Consider the following 14449-nt stretch of genomic DNA (forward strand, 5'->3'; position numbering starts at 1 on the left):
GGCAAATTCTCGTTTAGGAAGGCAATTTTATGGTAAATATAACCAGAAAATGCACGATTTTCCCTTCAAACGGGCTGTTCTTTAATTTTTATCCTTTAGAAATCGAACTTATGCCTAGCAGGGCATAAGTTCTTAGTCATGCAGGGCATAACTTGTGTGATATTATAATGTGAAGATATAAACTTATGTCCCGCAAAAAAAAATTATTTGTTATGAGGGGAAAAAATTAAAGAACATCATAAAATAGGGGCATAAGTGCCAACGACAGGTACAAGACAGGCTAGCACTGTATCCTGGACAATCCAGAATATTATCAACTGAATGCTCCACTAGAGATATGGAGATATGGACGATCCAGAATATTATCATGGAGTTTTACTCTTTTTAAGTTTGAAATTCATGATAGTGCTATGGATTTCAAGATCCATGATAATATTTTGGATTTTTCTCTTCTTTAATTTCGAAATGCATGACACTGACATTGTATTTCCACACCAAAAGTTACTATTTTTCAAGGATTTTTAAACATTAAAGTATGTTTCACAAAATCCGTCCAAAAAGCGGCTAACCGTACAATTTTGGAAAAAACAACACAGATACAAGATTTTAAAAATTAATCTTCAAATGTTAGAACTACTTTAAAAAAATTGCATTAATACAATTTTTTTTATTTTTTAAACTTTTAATTATATTATATACAATCTTTCAAATCTCTAAAATATCTCTCCTATCTAAATACACAATAAAATCTAATTCTCTCACCTAAAAATTTATCTTATCAATCAAAAGGTGCTCTAATCTTCAATATCATGCTCTCTCTCCTTCCATATCCATCTCCTCAAGCTCTCAGAAATACAATTTCTCAAACTTTGCTTTTGTATACATATTCAAAGTCTTCTGATCTGCACTACTATTTCGTATTTGTAGTTTTATTACTTAATATTTTCAGTTTTTTTTTTTTTGTTATAATTTTTAAGCATGTGTTGCCACTTTTTCACATTATTTTTGTTTCTAGGGGCAAAATACGTCTAAGAATATATATGGTATATTCAAATTGGTAAGTGTAATTGGAAAGACGTTAATAAAATATTTGTTAATAGTAAGATATTTGGTATATATAATTATATAATATTATATTATATACATTATATAATATAATATAATATTAGTATCCTTAAGTTTGTATATTATATACATAGTATATAGTATAATAATACCTTCTGTATAATATATATGCAGTACACAATATTACAATATTATCTAATAGAAGATGGAGCGTATGAGCAAATTGTACCGATTGAGTATTTGTAGCGTTTGTTAAATATTTTAGGGTTTGGTTTCCTTATTGAAAGGTAATAGTAGGAAAAAATATAACCTAGTATAACATATTAAGTTTATATATTATATACATAGAGTATATAGTTAATACTTATAATAATGAGAAGAGCCTAAATTAAATAAAAATGCGAAAACAACACCAAATAAGCCTAAAATGTAAAATATTTACCCGCTCATGTCCTCTCCTAAACTAAACACAATATTACAATATTATCGCATTATATTTATATAATATCGATATTGTCACAGATTTTTCTAGGGTGTGATGGAGCGTATCTTCAAAAGAGCAAATTGTACCGAGTTTTTTTGTACGGTCACAGTATTTGTAGCGTTTGTTAATGGAGTATTTCTACGGGTTGGAGCTTGATGAACGTCTCCTATCCACTGACTCGGCTCGTCGTGTTTCCTTGAAGAGGTAGGAATGGAGAATTTTTCATGTAAAGGGACAAACTACTTAATGGATCATATCAAAAAAATATAACCATGTATAGCGCCGAACAGTCGGCTCACCCACGTAGCCGAAATTTAATATACCTCGGGATATTTATACGAAAATTAACATATCTAAAGATTTTCTCATTTACTCATTTATAGGGTATATATTGTAGATTATGTAAATTAGAAATAGTTGTAGAGTATATAATTTAATACTTATTTTCTAGGACTTCCTGAGGTCCCTAAAATTTTTACGTGAAAAGAGACTAAAATGAAATAAAAATCATGCCTTAGAAAACAACACCAAATAAGCCTAAAATGCCATAAAATATTTACCGCGCTCGCGCCGCTATGCTTATTTGTCCCTCGTAAATCTACATTTAAAATTGTTCACACTAAATTACATTTGCACCACACTTCAAATTATACTATCTTATATTCCTTGCAAAGATTCCCCGTTTATAAAATATTTCTCGCACTCCACCACCACCAACAATACCAATATCAATCATAATATCCAAAATATCCATCCGTTTTCCAACTTTCATAACTAATTATTATCGCATTTATATTTATATATATCAAATAAAAGAGATTCATACCTTTCTCCATTTAATATTGCTATATCTTCACTTTTTCACCTTAGCTTTTTAGCCACAACGCACCGCCATACGATTTTGCACCAATAATTATGCGCGGAATTTGAAAATTTTACTCGATTTTGGGCTAAAGTTGGCTTCATGATATCGTCTCGATATATTTATGTACCACGATGGTATCACGGAGTACTAGGAGTTCCAAAACGGTCATAACTTATCAAGGACCTATGGTTGGAAAGATAATTCAATTATCTACAACTTTCATTTCTGAGATATCTTATAATACCGTTTTGCCCTCGAAGTCAGATATAAGATAGAGAAAGTGACTTACTCAACTTTCCATATACTACTCATATGTCCCTTCACACGTCTTTCATAAAACTCAAGATGAATACGAATAATCCAACGAAAGTACGGGATACTATCTCCCAGAAGCACGTGTATATTTATATCTTATATATTGTCTTTCATGATATTATAATTACCACGATGGGGTACTAAGAGTGTCTTATTGAAATAGTTTGATATATGTATATAAGATAGAGAAAATTGTGTCTTTTGAATAAAGTATGAATATCTGTATATTTATATCCATATTGCAGTATTATATCATTTTGGGTAAATATTTTAGGTGCGTAAGTAAAGGGTATGAGCTGGTAATTATCTTATTTTCGGGATAGCGACGTTCTTTTCCCCAATAAAAAATCAGGCCCAAGTTTGAGCTAGACCACTAAGCCCATTTAAGTTTATAATGGACGGGCAAATAAGTGTAAAAAGCCCAAATAATTACAGATCAAAAGAGCCTTTCAGATTCCATCTGGGAATGAACAAGATTGTCGCTTCAGGCCCATTCAAAACCTCTGTCGTCGTGCCATTGGACCCACGGCTGGGTCACCGGAGGGTATATAGTGACCCACGTGGGTTCGTAAATTCCAAGAAAGATCAAAATGTCCCAAAGTGAAGGCTTCCCCAAATTCCATAACAGGTTAAAGAAACATTAATCTTGGAGAGTCGCCTATGTGGCTAAGAAACTTGTAAGTTGGATAGGGCATCTATGGTTGGTATTACAGAATAGGATGGCTAAAGTAACGACATTTTCCACTTCCAACTCAAATATCTCTTTTTCAACTTCAATTCAAAGAGTGCATTCATGGAAGATACGCATATGCCCCACAAACAATTGAATCAGTGGTTTCCCTCTCTTCCCTTTTCTGGGATCCTTAGGGAGTCATATATTAATTTTTAAAAGGACCTAAGTTAGTTAATACTTAATGGACATTTTATTTGTACACTAGCAGATTATTATACTAGTATTATTTTTCTAGTTACCAAACCTTAAACATCCTAGGAAAACAAAATTACCTGTTACTGTTTACAGTATTATAGGTCTAACTTAACTAATTTTACACTTCAATGCACAAAAATCAAACTATGCTATGTTTGAATTTATTACCATAAAATAAGTAATGAGTGCCAATGTATTCCAAATACATGCAGATATGGTCAAGATTTTAAACACTCTCCTTAGCCGTTAATTAACTTTTAACATGAGTAAAAAGAAAAGGATATGGAATACGAGTATAAGGTGGCGCCATAAGGACCAGAAAATTTATCCAAATTTCTTGCACCACCCAAACATCATCTTCCAAATTCCACTCAAGACAAATACATTCACAAAACTCTTTCAGGATGTGTGTGTGTGTAAGTGTTAGGTAGTGCAGAAGGAGGATAACTGCAATGGCTATGGCAATAGCTCTTCGTAAGCTGTCCTCTACTGTTGACAAGCCCATTAAGCGTCTCCACAATGGTGGCTCTCTCTATTACATGGTTCGTCTTTCTTTAGTAGTATTACCTTATGTTCTCTTGCCTTTGCTTAGTTTGATGAATGTATGTTGTTGTTGCAGTCATCTTTGCCTAGTGAAGCTGTCTACGACAAGGAAAAATCTGGAGTCACCGTAAGCTCGTTATGAATTGGAATCAGTTTGTTGTTTAATTGTACTTATACTCGTGTCTTTTCATTTCTGACTTGAAAGCCTGAATACTCTTCAGTGGCCAAAGCAACTGAATGCTCCACTAGAGGTTGTTGATCCTGAGATTGCTGATATTATTGAGCATGAGAAAGCGCGTCAATGGAAGGTTCTGTTTCTTTGTTTTTCCACCTCTTGCTCGCTCAAATTTTATTCAGTTACTTATATTGGTATAGCTGACCTCAACCAATTTTGGATTAAGGCTTAATTGATTGATTTGATAATTTGTCTTGGCTGGGAGTTGAGCCTTGGTCTTCACTTTTCACCCATTTTATTGTCCACTAGACCCCACCTTTGGATGCAAACGCTTTTCAGATTACTTGGTGGGGAGTCTTATTTGCTGAAATTAACTAACTGATCAATCTCCTATTAAGAGCATAGAATGCTTAGCTAAAGTAATTTTTTATCAGAAAAAAGGCTAGCTAAGAATTATTATGTCTCGTTCCTTTTACTCTTCTTATCACATATAGTATATGTGATAATTATCTTTCCTTTGTTTAAGATGCAAAGAAGAAGTTAGATATGGAAGTTAAATGTCTTACCAGAGTTACAAAATGCTTTCTTTAGGGGCTCGAACTCATTCCATCGGAAAATTTCACTTCCGTTTCGGTGATGCAAGCAGTTGGATCAGTTATGACTAACAAGTATAGTGAAGGATATCCTGGCGCCAGATACTATGGAGGAAATGAGTATGCAGAATGTTTACTATTTTTCCTTCTCCTAAGTCTTGTTTCATTAACCTGTATTTCATCAGTTAGATATATGAATATCAGATTTTCTTTTCCTATTATGAAAGAATGAGTGGCTGTCCAGGTACATAGACATGGCAGAAACCTTATGCCAGAAACGTGCTTTGGAAGCATTCAGGTTGGATCCTGCAAAATGGGGAGGTAATAGGTTTAATTCATATTAGGGTGTAGTCCTCAGATTATATTTCATCACAAATGGTGCTAGAAATAAAAGTAATCATCCTCAATTAACCTTTTTATTAATGCAGTGAATGTGCAGCCTCTGTCAGGATCACCGGCTAATTTCCATGTTTACACTGCATTATTAAAACCTCATGAACGGATCATGGCTCTTGATCTTCCTCATGGTGGACATCTTTCTCATGGATATCAGGTGCTTCTATATTCTGCTGTTTCTCGTCCTAAATGACACGTTTTCTGGCTGTTGAGAACCAGCACAGCATTAAAAATGTGAGCACTGAAGAAGCTTGCGTTAGTGGTTTGTGCCTTGTGGCGTAAATACTTTACTCCTTCCAGGGTCCTTTGTACAGCATTAATGTTTTCTGGGATTCTATGAGGTGCATTTAGTTATATTACTTATGTTCTTCTGCTTTAGCATTATTGTGAATGAAGAATTTCACTAGGATTTAAGCCAACACCCCATAAATTTTATCTGATATGCGAGTAAAGACAGTGTAAACTGGAATGCTGTTAAACGTGCTTATATCTGTCTGTATGCAATTTCTATCTGGTTGGTTCATATATTGCATCGATTCTTAGAGTAATAACTTAATATGTTGGTGATGCTTTGACACTTTATAAGACCAAATTTTTCTGCTTTAAGATCATGCATGATCTTAGATTTATTAGCGGTAAAATTTGAGTTATATGAAGTTCAGCGCATTTGAATTGGCGCATACATGAGTGCATGAACATGCTGTACAGATCTGGAGTGTGGAGTCGGCTTATTTCTTGGCAAAACTTGAGTTCTTCTTTCTAGTGCAATTATTCTATGGTTTAATTTTGATTACATTGTATAGGGTTGTCTTATGTTATGTTTAATTATCACAGACTGATACAAAGAAGATATCTGCGGTCTCTATATTCTTTGAGACAATGCCATACAGACTGAATGAGAGCACTGGCTATATTGATTATGACCAGGTAGTTTCTGCTTTCTCTTTATAGTTCTTTTCATTTGACTTCTACCCTTCATCCTCTCCTTTTGAATAGTGTACTCGAAAACTCGTATAATCATATTCAACATTGTAAGTCCAGTTTCTTGTTCAGAGTTCGTTGTCTTTGACGCAAAAAGTTATGTAGAGGCACAAATCATAATATGATAATGAAAAGTAACGTAATGTGATATCAGAAGGTCCATCCTTGATTCAGTGCAAATAATATTTCATCAGTACAAGACAATATGTTGGAGCTGGCGTTGCCTCCATTAATACATTTTTCAGATTATATTGAAGTTTCGTTTTACTTCTTAAAACTGATTTTTCATCTGGTTATGTTAGCAAGTGTAAAAGAAACTTATAAATGTTTATTCAGATACTAAGTTATTGAAGGCTGATCTATTTTACTTCGTGCTTGGATGTTAGGTTCTTATTAACAGATACCTTTTCTGTTTGAATAATTTGTGGCTTTTTATGTTTCTATGCAGCTTGAGAAAAGTGCCACTCTCTTTAGGCCAAAATTAATTGTTGCTGGTGCTAGTGCCTATGCACGTCTTTATGACTATGAACGAATTCGTAAGGTAAACTTTACTTTACCATTATGCAGTATTTACTTTAGTTGTCTATATCCACTTAATAAAATTTAGAGAAGGCATTTGAACTAGTGCTTTTTTGCATATCTGACAGGTATGCAACAAACAGAAAGCTATTTTGCTAGCAGATATGGCACACATTAGTGGATTGGTTGCAGCTGGAGTCATCCCATCACCATTTGATTATGCTGATGTTGTCACTACCACAACCCACAAGTCCCTTCGTGGGCCTCGTGGTGCTATGATTTTCTTCAGGAAGGGTGTTAAAGAGGTTAACAAGCAAGGCAAGGAGGTTAGTTAAAGAGAAGACTTCCACTTAACTGTTACTTCGGCGGCGCATCTCTTAATATTCAATCAGTTTTTTAGGACTCTTTTCTACTTGCTGGCTAAATCTAGGAGACATATCGCCTACTAGCTAGTGTTGAAACTAATAGCATAATTATGTCATGTTAATTTTGAAGGTCTTGTACGACTATGAAGACAAAATTAATCAGGCAGTCTTTCCTGGACTTCAAGGTGGCCCCCACAATCACACCATTACTGGCTTGGCAGTTGCCTTGAAACAGGTTTCATATCTTTACAACAGCATTTTTGATAGTTCCGTCAATTGTATAGCCACTGGCTAAGTAAAAGATCTTCTTACTCATTATTCAGGGATGTAAAAGATCTGTGCTACGCGATGAAACAAGCTTTTTTGAGATTTGAGAGCTGAACGGTTTTGACCTTAGTTCAGCAAATGATTTTGTTTAACAAGCAGAATACAGAGCACCTATTGTCCAGGAATATTACTATAAACACCCATAGATAGTACTTGTGATGTCTTATTGAATCTTACAGTAATTTTTCCCCTCAAAGTGGTGAAAAACATATTATGATTATATGAAGCAGCTAGTCGAGGACTACAAACTAAAGAGGGTGGGATGCCTATCGAAATAAGAAAAGATGGAAAAGGCTATCTACATCCAATTCAAATTTTCTTGCATTTTCCGAAAAGGCCTAAAAACATTCATGAAAGTCATTCATGTATTACTATATTCGAAGAGTTTTGAGAGTTTTTGGAAGAGCCGACCTCTCTAGCCATTGGAAATTCTTCTTTCTTCTTGTTGGCTTCTACACTTTCTGAAATAACTTCACTAACTCGAAAAGGCGTTCCATTTTGCTCTTGAGTATTTCTTAGGTAAATAAGTAAACCGTTGTGATGGTGCTTGTTCTCATTATGCTTCTAATCCTACTAAATGCAGGCAACGACTCCAGAATACAGAGCTTACCAAGAGCAAGTCCTCAGCAACTGCTCAAAATTTGCCCAGGTAAGAGTCAATGAAGAATGCAGTTCCCAATAGAGTGCATATTAGTGAAATTCTATAGTTTATTTTCAGTAAGCTATAAATTATGGCTGAGTCATTATCTCCATAATACCACTTTCTTCATTGCTGCTGCATATTTTCCATCTTGCAGGCTTTAGGGGAGAAGGGCTATGAACTTGTCTCTGGAGGAACCGATAATCACTTGGTTTTGGTGAACCTGAAAACCAAGGTAAAGTACGATCTCTTAGGACAAGGGAGAAACTTTCCTCTGTGAGTTGAGGACTAGTGAATGTAACAATTGCTTTCGATGAATTATCAAATCAAGCAATACAGTTATTACAGTGAGCTCTTATAAAGATCAGATGAGATTTTAGTGCATGAGGTTGCTGCATGTTATATATTGGCATCTGTTATGCTTTATCGCAAAAGAAATAGTACACAGCACGTATTGAGCCTTGTCCTTTTACAGGGTATTGATGGTTCTAGGGTTGAAAAAGTCTTGGAAGCTGTACATATTGCAGCCAACAAGAACACTGTTCCTGGAGATGTATCTGCCATGGTCCCCGGTGGCATCAGAATGGGTAAAACACCTCTCTCTATGATAGTTTCTTCATTGAGTTAGTCTTCGTCGTAAACAAACTCGATAAAAAGGTTGTTAATCAGGAACTCCTGCACTCACTTCTCGGGGATTTCTTGAGGAAGATTTTGTGAAAGTTGCTGATTTCTTTGATGCTGCTGTGAAGATAGCAGTGAAAGTAAAGGCTGAATCTCAAGGTGTGTAAGATTCCAGCTAATAAAGTATATTGGTTATACACGTTCATGTTCTATGCACTGATAGTGTAGTTAAGTTGACCAACAACAATATGTAACTCTCCATATTAAGTTTGATATGCTAACAAAGTAATAACCTGCAATGACGAGTTAAATTATATTGATAGAGTAGTATATAACTTAAATCTCATAAATTTTCTGTCTATAGATGTCCATCTGACTAGTTAGGTATACATGAGTCCCAAAGTATGTGCCGTTTCCTTTTATTATCACCCTTTTAGTTCTTTAAAGAAGAGACTTAAAATCAGATTTTGTTACCTCAAATGCTTGCTTCGTTTGACTTTGTGTTGTTTTTTTAAAACTACGAACACCCTTCAGTCACCATAATATCGTCCTTTTGTATCAGGGACAAAGTTGAAAGACTTTGTAGCAACGCTAGAATCCAGTGCTCCAATCAAGTCTGAAATTGCAAAACTCCGCCATGATGTAGAGGAGTATGCTAAGCAGTTCCCTACAATTGGGTTCGAGAAAGAAACGATGAAGTACAAAAACTAAGTACATACACAAGGTATGTCATTGAGGGGTATTTTGCTTAGTCATGAACTGTGTCATTTGACTACGATGAGCCATATAGCAACTGAAACTTATAAATATATAATGGTACTTCAGATAGTATGGCCTGTGATGTGAAAGCATAAGGATCATTTTCTATGCTTTGTGACTGGGATATTATCAGCATCATAATATGGATCTCAAAGAAACTTAGACTTGTTGGTTTTTCTTGAGAAGTAGTTCAGATCAGATTTACTCCTTTGTACACCATTAATGTGGTTATTTCCTTGCTCTTCATTTTCAATCGTGGCTCATTTGTTTTCTTTTCCCATTTGTGGTTTGTGCTTGTGTAACAGGCACCTAAATATCCAACTTCATAAAGGTGAAAGGGGAAGAAAATCCAACCATGGCTTGCTTTGAAGTACATCATTCTCACTCTTAAATATGTAAAAAAATCCAGCAGACGTTGGTTCCGATGTGTGCCAATTTGTAACTTTGTATATTAAACACTTGCAATCCAACTGAGGTCCTTGAAGGCAATAAACTCTTGTTTTCTACATGAATTTTGTTCATTTACAAGTAGGATTCTGTTATTTCAATGTTCTGCTTTATTCCCTTGAGATCATGTTGCCATGAGGCACACGACAGTGAATGAAGGTAACCTAGTGGACTACAAGCCTACGATATCAATGATGCTACTCAGTAACAAAATATATTGCACTGTTACGATCGGGTTGTCAAATAGTTTTCTTGACTATGATTTTTAAAATATTTTAGGATCGTTTTTAATTGTAAAAAGATTGATTTACAATATTTTTTTAGACAGAATACATAGTTTACCCCTAATCATGAGAGCAAATTCATGTGACACACCCATCGACCACGAGCAACCCTTTAACCACCCAACCTTTCCAGAGTGTATCCACGACGCACCATTTTGAATATGTAGGCACTTGTACTCTTGACATTTTTGGAGAAAGAGTGGTGGTACCAACGATCATCCCATGAGAGCTTGGACAACTTATAAGTTACCTGATGCTTTTTCTTTGTTATGTGCCTTTTCAAGATAAAACTCTGTATTAATAATATCTGTCAAAATCAAGTCTCCACGCTCTTGATAGATCTAGGCATCACCATCAATTGAAACAAAGCAAACATGTCTCTTTCAAACTCCTGACATCAAAAGGAAACGGCATATTATATCTCACCTTCAAGGCATCTCTTAGAATGACCTCCTTCCTCCCTTAAATCTTTGGCACTTCTAGATAAAGTTTGAGTCCTTGAATATAATTCTAATATTGTTAGAAGAATAGAAGTGTATGTCACGTCCCAGCCTAGGTGAGGCTTGATTGGCACCCGGCACCTTACTAGGGCCGAGCGAACCAAACTATAACTTGCATCATCTATGTCTCGAATGACAAAATAAGGCCAAGGACGCCAACCATGAACATAATATCATGTATATATATATGTACAATGGGCCCACGAGGCCAACATAACAACTGACAAGACATGACCTTACTCGTTCGTATACAAGAACTGTAACGCAGGGCTCTAAGAACATAACAAAGCGTATAAGTCGAGATAGGGCCCCCAACATACCCATAACACAAAAATACACATATACAATCCCTGACTCGACAATGCTCCAGGAAAAAGTGGAACTCACCAATCAGAGTTGATACCTGGAGGCAGCCTACTGTGGAGGATCCTCGTCTCGTTTGTCTATCCCTGCGGGCATGAATGAAGCATCCACAAACAAAAGGACGTCAGTACGAATAATGTACCGAGTATGTAAAGCGGAAAGGCAACATAATAAACATATACTGCAAAGAAGGAGGATAAGAATGTAACACCCCGTACCTTTAAGCTAGGCTATGTTCATGATTCTAGACTTAGAAAACCAGATAAAGAATGTGGGAATTAAAAATTTCTCTTCAGTTGTCAGATGGGGATTTACGCCCCAGAATACGGACTGTATTTCAGTATATGACCCGTATTTCAAATCGTAATTTGGCATCTAAATCACTATGCATTCTGAAATTTGGCTTGGGGAATATATATTGTTAAATACAGACCGTATTTTGAAATACGGCCCGTATTTGATGGTCGTATTTGGGAAGGAGGTGCTACAGTGTTTTAGTCTGTTGAACATGCTTAATTACGGTCCAGGTTTATGGACCGTAATTCAGAATAAGGACCGTATTTTGGTCCGTATTTCCCACTTCGCACCAGAAACTATAAATATCTGGTTTCAGTTCTAATTTTTATTTTTGCAAGTCCCTAAACCCAAGAACGAAGGTATTCCCTAAACCCTAGAACGAAGGTATTCCTCTCCCAACAATCCAAAACATCAAGGTAAGTCAATCCAAGCCCTTCTAAATCAATTCTGACATGTGTTCTCATAATCTAACAATGAAATCATTGTTCTTAACATAGGGTTTTCAAGAAAACCCATTTAAAGGACTCAAGACTTAAACCTTGGAATTCTTCTTCCAAGTTCAGATTTTTATTTCAAGCTTGGAGCATTACCAGGTATGTAGGGTTACTATCTACATGTGAGAACATCATTGTTCTTCTGTACGCCACTTTTTCCATAAAGCATAAAGTTATACGAAAACTAGGGTTTTTAACTATGTTCATGATAACCCTAGGTCCATGTACTATGTTATCCTATATCTTGAATTATTATTAATCCGTTATTGTATTCTTGATATTTCATTTTGGTTATTGGGAATCTGTCTGTAATCCATGAAAGCCCATACTTTGCATTCTATGAATTCTTAACTGCAAGATATGAACTTTTATGTTTATTTTCATGAACTTCTACAAGTTTTCCATATTTCCATACAAGTTATATTATATATTATCTTTATGTTTTAATACATGCAAGAATCATGTTTACAAGCAAGTTATATAATTCATGTGCTTCTTAGCCAACTATATCATGTTCATGTTTTTGGGAGTTGCATTAATTACCGAGAAGGCTTCAAGCAGCCTGAAACTACGTTAGCCACCGTAGGATAAGGATCGCTCCCCCCAGTTAGGACGATTCCTTCATGTAATATTGATTGAATCCTTTCATGTCACGTTTTCATCTCATACCCTTGGCAAGGTGTGGGAGCTCTGCTGGTTCGACGAGGTACCAGACTCCACGTACCCACGTGGTGATATCATATTGTCGGTTTATCCAATGCTCTCCCTACTTATAATGTTTTTACTCATGTTATATCTATATGTATCCATGTTCATGATCGGACTTCGGTTCGGTTTCGGTTTCGGATACGTGATGTTATTTCTATGTCTCGTATTATTTCGTTCGGATTGCTTTACATACCGATATTTAATATCGACGTCCCCTTTTATTGCCAGGGGGCCTGCATTTCACGATGCAGGTACGGATTTACAGGACGACGCATCTTCTTATTAGGACGTGCTCGTATCAGCCTATTGGTGAGCCCCATCTCGTTCGGGGTTTAGTCAGTCATTTATCCTATAATAGTTATGCATTAAAGGTATCTTTGGGGGCCTTGTCCCAACAATTATGATTTCCATTTCAAACTCATGATAGAGGTATCACAGACTAGACTAGTCAGTTTAGTTAAGTTAGACATGCAAGGTGTTTAGCCATCTTTGGCTCAACTCATGTTATTTCCGCATTCATGTTATAACAAGTATTTTATTAATTTTTATGACTTCATGTGTGTTCTTAAAAGCCCCTTATGTTCTCACGTTATATTTTCGCTCATGTTATGCCTCATGATGATTCAGCAAGCCATGTGGTTCGCTCGGTCACATGCGGTAAGGCACCGAGTGCCATGTTACGCCCAGGCCATGGTTCGGGGCGTGACAAAAAATCAACTTGGCGTTTCTAACTTACCAATGGGAATCTAGCATGTATGTCTCTCTACACTCTCTTGTGCTTAACTACATCTATGTACAATACTGTGTCTCTGACCTACTTATCACCCTGGTGCCTCGCCCAACCGATCGGTGGTACCGCCACACCGGCCGTAGCACGGTGGTAAATCACCCCATCCGATTATCACCCAGTGATGACAGAGCGCATCCGTCCAATCGATCGTTGGTGACCGCCAACCGGCGGTAGCTCGGCGGTAATACCGCCCTCGCAACCAGCCATAACATAATGGCAAGTAATGATACATAATCTGCCCAACTGGTTGTGGACTAGTGGTAAATATAATCAACATCATAACCAAACCTCTATGGGTAAGTTCTATGCACTTCTCATGATCATTACTTATTCATTAATGCTAACATGATTACATAAGACTTATTTATAAGCACATTCCCGGGCCCTTGAGACTTCTTCCCGATTAACTAAACCCAAGTCAATTCCTGGATGCATCATAAGCCTTCCTTTTAACATTAAGTACCTCATTAAAGAATTTTATAACTAGCATGCTATTCATGTCTTACAACACACTCCTTGAGAACGCATTTCTGAATTCATCGGAGTGACGTAAGGTCGTTATACCTCCGATTATCATTATGGAGCTATCATCACACTCATATCTCACCTTGAAGGAACAATAATCATAAGATGAGATCAACATCAATGATATCATAAGAACATCAAAAACCATAGGCTTCTAGTATTTCTAGGAATAGGGACGTTATGGACATCATTTGTGAAAGTTCATAACAATAGGATCATGCCTTACGAAAGAAAGGGACGGCCTTAACATACCTTGTTGCTTACTTAGCCACTCAAAGTCTACCTTCCGAGCTTGCAAATCTACATCCGAGATGATTAAATACAACAATCGTGCCGTAAGAACACTTACACGCGCTAGTTAATAAGTTAACGAAATTCGGACGCAACATTTCGTATATCATCTACTTCCTACAAATTCCAAACAACTCCCAAAACATCATTAACAACATCAACAATAACATAATC

General features: G+C 36.1%; 1 protein-coding gene across 1 annotated transcript; it reads left to right on the forward strand.

The window, feature by feature from the left end:
• The first annotated feature begins 3990 nt into the window (after positions 1 to 3990).
• Positions 3991 to 10082, forward strand: LOC132046714 (serine hydroxymethyltransferase, mitochondrial). The gene is made up of 16 exons (XM_059437440.1): positions 3991 to 4199; positions 4277 to 4327; positions 4422 to 4508; positions 4967 to 5088; positions 5213 to 5289; positions 5397 to 5521; positions 6199 to 6291; positions 6794 to 6886; positions 6993 to 7190; positions 7360 to 7464; positions 8140 to 8205; positions 8354 to 8431; positions 8672 to 8783; positions 8866 to 8976; positions 9380 to 9541; positions 9882 to 10082. The coding sequence occupies exons 1-15, from the start codon at positions 4110 to 4112 to the stop codon at positions 9526 to 9528; spliced, it is 1557 nt and encodes a 518-aa protein (XP_059293423.1). The 5' UTR covers positions 3991 to 4109; the 3' UTR covers positions 9529 to 9541; positions 9882 to 10082.
• Positions 10083 to 14449: the final 4367 nt, after the last annotated feature.

This window comes from Lycium ferocissimum, chromosome 2, assembly GCF_029784015.1.
Source record: "Lycium ferocissimum isolate CSIRO_LF1 chromosome 2, AGI_CSIRO_Lferr_CH_V1, whole genome shotgun sequence".
NCBI lineage: Eukaryota > Viridiplantae > Streptophyta > Magnoliopsida > Solanales > Solanaceae > Lycium > Lycium ferocissimum.

Coding starts and splice junctions, on each gene's coding strand:
- LOC132046714 (XM_059437440.1), top strand. CDS start 4,110: ATGGCTATGGCAATAGCTCTTCGTAAGCTGTCCTCTACTGTTGACAAG. Junction 4,200..4,276: donor GTGGCTCTCTCTATTACATG/GTTCGTCTTTCT, acceptor TTGTTGTTGCAG/TCATCTTTGCCTAGTGAAGC. Junction 4,328..4,421: donor AGGAAAAATCTGGAGTCACC/GTAAGCTCGTTA, acceptor AATACTCTTCAG/TGGCCAAAGCAACTGAATGC.